We start from the raw sequence: 5464 nt of genomic DNA on the forward strand, positions 1-5464 counted from the left end.
AACCAAGACCCTCGAGCCCTAACATGCCCCCCCCTAACACAGAGCCCCTACTTTCTTCTACTTAGTGGTGCTACTCTACTCTGTACGTACAGTACTTACTAAGTAAGTAGTACAGACGCAGACTCTCGAGTCCCTACTCCCTACGTTGCACAAGCCTCCCCCCCCCCTCCAGGGCTCTCTCCCCAGCATACACCCAGCAGCTTCTCGACGAAAGTCCGATATTTACGATATTTACGATATTACTTACGATACTACGACATCTGCGATCGCCTCTGCTCCCAGCAAATCTGTCCCCGGCTCCCGGCCCCCGAGTTTGCCCCCGTCTTCGTTCTTCGCTGTCGCCTCCGCCGCTTCTCCGTCTCCGCAGCCGACTGTCGTCCCCCTTCCACCCCCCCCCGAAATACCCAGGAGTGCCCAGTGCCCAGTGCTTGCTGCTTGCTGCTGGCTGCTGGGTGTTGTTGTATGGCTCTAGCACCATTACTGTAGCACTACGACAGTACTTCGTACTATCGCTATTATTATTGCACTCCAATTACCAATTTCCAATTACCAAATACCACACACCACACACCACATTCCTCAACTCCCATTACTGTACCAGCTGGGCACGTAGCCGTAGTGCACAGTGTGCACATCGACTCCCAATTCCACGCCTCCGAGGCCAGTTGATCTGCTCCACTTGGGTCGAGCCACTACTACCGATAACTTCGTACTGCCGATCCTGCTACGGTACGGTGCTGCCTTTTATTATCACCACTGCCATTATCACCACCACCACAATTGCCAATACAACCTCATATCTGCTCTCTCTCTCTCCGTCGCCCTCCTCCTGCTCCACCTTCCACTCCTACTCCCACTCCCACTCTCACTCTCAACCGCCACGATCCAGGCCCTCGTCCGCCTCCACCGTTAGCTTCATCTCCACCTCGACCTCGTGGTGCGTAACAACTGCCAACCACCAACTATCGCCGTTACAGTCACAGTCCCCGTTGCTGCTGAACCAACAACAACACCAACATCACCAACTCCACCACCACCAAGTAATTGCCCCCTTCGTCCGCCGTCGCTTGCCCTCCCATCCGCCCTCCAGATAACACTCAAACTTTGTTGCGCGCCCCTTATGATGGGCAATTGGGGGAGGAGACGAACAGCTGCCCGCCGATAACCCCAGATTTCAAACAACCTAAACAACCCCCCCCCCCAATCCAACAACCGGCCCCACACTGCTTCAACCTGTCTCTTATACACATCTAGATGTGTATAAGAGACAGGCCCCACACTGCTTCAACAATACAATTCGAAATTATGCCCATCACCGCAGACCAACCCCAGGAGCTGAAGCAGGAGCGCAAACCGCAGCCCGAGCAGCATCAGCACCAGCATCAACATCGTGGCATCCTCCCCAAGAAATGCCTCTACTGCGAGCGCCGGTTCTCCAAGGCCGAGCACCTGAAGCGCCACCAGCGATCTCGTATGTAAAGTCCAAATAAGCAGCTCTCCCCGCGTGCCCTTGATGTTATGTTCTTGCTCTACCCGGCAACAGTCTAGTAATCCATCGCTGACATATATTCTACTTCAGATACCGGCGAGAGGCCCTACAGGTGCTCGCGCTGCCAGAAGTGCTTTTCCCGAAGGTGAGCATTGATTTATTTCTCCACCCCCCAATCATTTAACAAGCGACATCACCGCCTCCTGTGTGAAATACCTGTTGCTGACTGAATAATGTCCCAGTGATGTCCTAATCCGACACCTAAAGAACCATCCGCAGATTGCGGGTGACGAGGTCGAGCAGAGCTCGTCTGATGGAGACCAGGGACAAGCAAACAGCCACCGGAGGAGACCTAGCACAAGTAGTGTTGCGGGCAACGTTGCCGTGGCCACTCCCATGAATGACGCAAACGGAGGGCCATCACACGTCCCGGAGCTTCAGCCACGACCGATGTCTCCCTCGAGGATTGATCCAGCATTGCTAGGGCCGGCGGGGGAATACCACGAACAAGGCACGCCACATCCGAGTGCAATGTCGTCGGGGTTAGATCATCTGGCCCTACTCGCATCGCAACAAGCATGGGGAAATGGGCAAGTGCAGGTTGATACGGCAATGACCGATGCTGCCAGCACGGTAATCGCGCCTCCAAATGAATCCCAGAATTGGGGCCATGAGCCGCCATCGCACAGCCAGGAGTTTGGCAGCGTCATTGGCTACCAGCAAGGCCCGACCCCCGCCGATCCCGACTTTCAAATGATGAGTGCAGCTTCACACCCACATGCTGGCATAGATTTTGGGAATGACCTCTATTCGGGGCGGCTCAGCGCCTTGCAGGATCAAATATCACCTGGGATGGGCGGGGTGACCCCGAATGGCACAATGATGCCTCACGACCTGCTGAATTGGTTTGACCAGTTTGATATGGACAACCACCAGACGGGAGATGGTATGCCGAGTATCAGTCCCCCGGACAATGCGTCTGTGGGCGGTAGACTAGCAGCCGAAGAGTCTCCCCAAGCCGAGAATTCGAAAAGCCCCGGATCGGTCAGCACCATCATCCCAACTGAACGATTCCACAAAGTAGAGCGGTGCTGGCCCAGCCGGCCTAACAATGCCGTTCGTCTGATGCCAACTTTATGGCGGGACGCGATATCGAAACCGGAGGACAATTTATTCTCCAAGGACAACCTCACCCCAGAAGCTATTGAACATAATCGACAGTACGGATCGCGGTGGGGATTAGACGAGGACTGTCGAGGCCGACTCCAAAAGATGTTTGTCGATCTCAGCCGGCGACAATCCAGCCACGGCTCCGAAAGCGATTCGCCATTTACGCACTCCTCCCCCTCCGATAAATCATCTATCGCACCAGTTCCCAACCTCAGTGACGAGACGCCTAATATACCTAATTTCCCCCCGGCCGAGATCTTCGACATAAGCTTAGATTTGTTTTTCCGACAATTTCACCCACTCATGCCATTCATCCACCCGCCCACGTTTTGTCCCCAAACTACCCCTAGCTCTATGCTTCTCGTCATGTGCTTAATTGGACTCACAATACTTGAGACCAAAGGAGCAACGGCTTTTGTTCGGCAAGCTTTTCCGGTATGGAGCCACCCCATTTTCCACCCTGCTTGTTGGAGATTCTCCGTAGTTTCTGTCCCACGCTAACGATGATATAGAGGGCACTTGAAAAGGTGTGCACGGACCTCATGTCACCCCCTAGAGACTCGAGACGCATCGATCAGATGTCGTCTTTAGCAAGCGCTATCCTGATACTTAACTTATCTGAGATGACTGGGGTATGTACATCTAATAATCTTTGGCTGCCTTATACTCATTTCATTATAGGAACGAACTCATCATGAGCAATGTCAAATGCTCTATACAAATGTGATCACGGTACGATGCTCGTCTCCAAATTCAAGCTTCAAGTCTAACTTTTGGTTCTAGACCGCCCAAAGACACGGCCTCTTTACAACACGAGACTCGCCACCTCTCAACGACGAATTGTTTAACAAATTCTCGGACCTTGATTCCAGATGGAAGGCATGGAGCCGAGTTGAATGTATTAAAAGGTGGGTTAACTCTGATCAAAATAAATGTGACCTCAACTCACGGTTTCTAGATTAATCGTGTGCCTCACAATGGTTGACACTTGGTATTCTGCAATGTATCACATCAGCCCGATTACGCGGACCGACGATATCCAGCTAGTCTTGCCATGTGATACAGCATTATTCCAAGCCACTTCAGCGACAAAGTGGGAGCAGTTAATATCTCGAGGTAGTCGTATGTGTATGCCTATGATTACTCTCTCGGCGGACGGCATCACATTGCCGGAGCTGCACGGCACATTGGATGTTCACGGGATGGTTGGCATCTTGGCCATAATCCGGCTCCGGATATCGGAGAGCTTCCACCGGCTTCTTAGCGGTAGCCAACGACGCGCGGTGGATCATTCATTTGTACCGTGGAAATCCTACGAAATGGATAGCCGTGCCAAAGCAACGCAATCGCTTGCTGTTCAGGTTATTCGATCTTATGGGCCCATGCTCGCGACGATGAACCCTAACTGCATGATTCTTTGGCATAATATGTGTATTATGCTCACCACAGACCTCCGCCTGTTTGAGCTTGGCGCTGGGTGTGCGGGAGCGGAGGCAGCGCGGGATGCGCTAGATGATATTGCGATATGGACGAAGACGGCGGCGGCTAGGAGGGCATGTCTTCATGCTGCACAGACATTTAAGCTGATGCAGAATCGACGAGCCTCGGATGGAGATCCATTCCATGCCACTACCGGACTTTTCATCGCAGCACTAGTCCTGGGTCTGTATGTCTTCATGGCTGCTCCAATAGCGGACAACGATCCCGTTGCAAATTCCGGATTCGACCTCATCGACGACGTCGACTGGAGCATCGTAGGAAGCGAAGGGCTCACGGACGAGCCTGCAGCGACGGATTACCCGGCAAATAATTTCATTAAGCATGGAGGGCGTATCTGCTTCAATGATGTAGTTCATCCTTCCGGGTACGAATCGGCACGGCGTATATTATTAGACTATGCACGTCTACTGGAGGACATTGGGAAATGGCGGGTTGGCGTTCATCAATTTTCGCGGGTGCTAAGGATCATGAGTGATGCTCTCGTGGATGTCGAGACCGCGGGCGAGTGAAGCCAAACCAAAAAAGCAACTGCTGCTTAGTACTTTAACATACTGCTACTACTTCATGTGATCATTTTTATGATATGATAATTATTTTTTGGATTTAGTTTGCTTCTTAACGATACGGAAACATAACCACAAAAACAATGAACTAGATGTATACAAGGGCTCAATGAGCATGAGCAAAGTGCATAACAAAACACAAACAAACAAGCAAGTAGGTTTGCCAAAACAAAATTAAACGCCTGGTGTCAATTTCTTTGCGTAAAACGAGAATTCATTCCAGTTCATTTCATTTAAGAACCCCATCCACCACCACCTATAGCAAGAGTAGTAAACAACTCAAGCAGCTTGATGGTTAATCCGTCCAATGCTCGGGTCATGATAATACTCCACTCTCTCCTGCTGCGCCTTCTTATCGTCCTTAACGCGCTGCAGCAGCTCCTTGATACCTGGGTATGAGGAGAATTTATCCTGGGGTTCTTTGTCAGCTAAGTGGCTCTATGTGGGCTTGGGGGGAAGTGGGGTTATAATCATAATGATGGCAATGAATGCCACTTACTGGAAGTTTGTCCCATACTTTGGGATCTGTGCTGGTTTGAGAGAGTGTTCCGCAGCCGCTGCGTGCGTATTCCGTGAAGAGGAATGTGCGGCTGCTTTCGATCATGATCGTCATTTGGTCTGGGGTTTTGGGGTTAGCTTTTTTTCTCAATCATGGCACTCAACAAGGGCTTCTGGGGTGTTTTTTCTTTCTTCTTGTTTTGCTTTTCATCAATGCAAGGGAGGAGGAAGCCCGGGGGGGGGG

At 51.5% G+C, this 5464-nt stretch overlaps 2 protein-coding genes across 2 annotated transcripts in view; one reads left to right on the forward strand and one right to left on the reverse strand.

Annotated features, from left to right (window-relative positions):
• Window positions 1–1305: 1305 nt before the first annotated feature.
• BP5553_10538 (C2H2 and C2HC zinc finger) lies at window positions 1306–4668 on the forward strand (the record flags this gene model as incomplete). The annotated part of the gene is made up of 7 exons (XM_032019161.1): window positions 1306–1471; window positions 1580–1634; window positions 1732–3094; window positions 3172–3291; window positions 3341–3391; window positions 3443–3567; window positions 3618–4668. The coding sequence occupies 7 exons, from the start codon at window positions 1306–1308 to the stop codon at window positions 4666–4668; spliced, it is 2931 nt and encodes a 976-aa protein (XP_031864601.1).
• A 333-nt stretch (window positions 4669–5001) lies between these two features.
• BP5553_10539 (putative homogentisate 1,2-dioxygenase) overlaps window positions 5002–5464 on the reverse strand; it is a gene marked incomplete at both ends in the record, with an annotated part of 2094 nt that continues 1631 nt past the window's right edge. Inside the window, 2 exons of the mRNA XM_032019162.1 lie at window positions 5002–5133; window positions 5222–5340. Of these exons, the coding sequence (XP_031864602.1) occupies window positions 5002–5133; window positions 5222–5340 (251 nt within the window). The remainder of the gene's footprint in view (window positions 5134–5221; window positions 5341–5464) is intronic.

This window comes from Venustampulla echinocandica (genome assembly GCF_003357145.1).
Source record: "Venustampulla echinocandica strain BP 5553 chromosome Unknown scaffold_16, whole genome shotgun sequence".
In the NCBI taxonomy this organism is placed as follows: Eukaryota; Fungi; Ascomycota; class Leotiomycetes; order Helotiales; family Pleuroascaceae; genus Venustampulla; species Venustampulla echinocandica.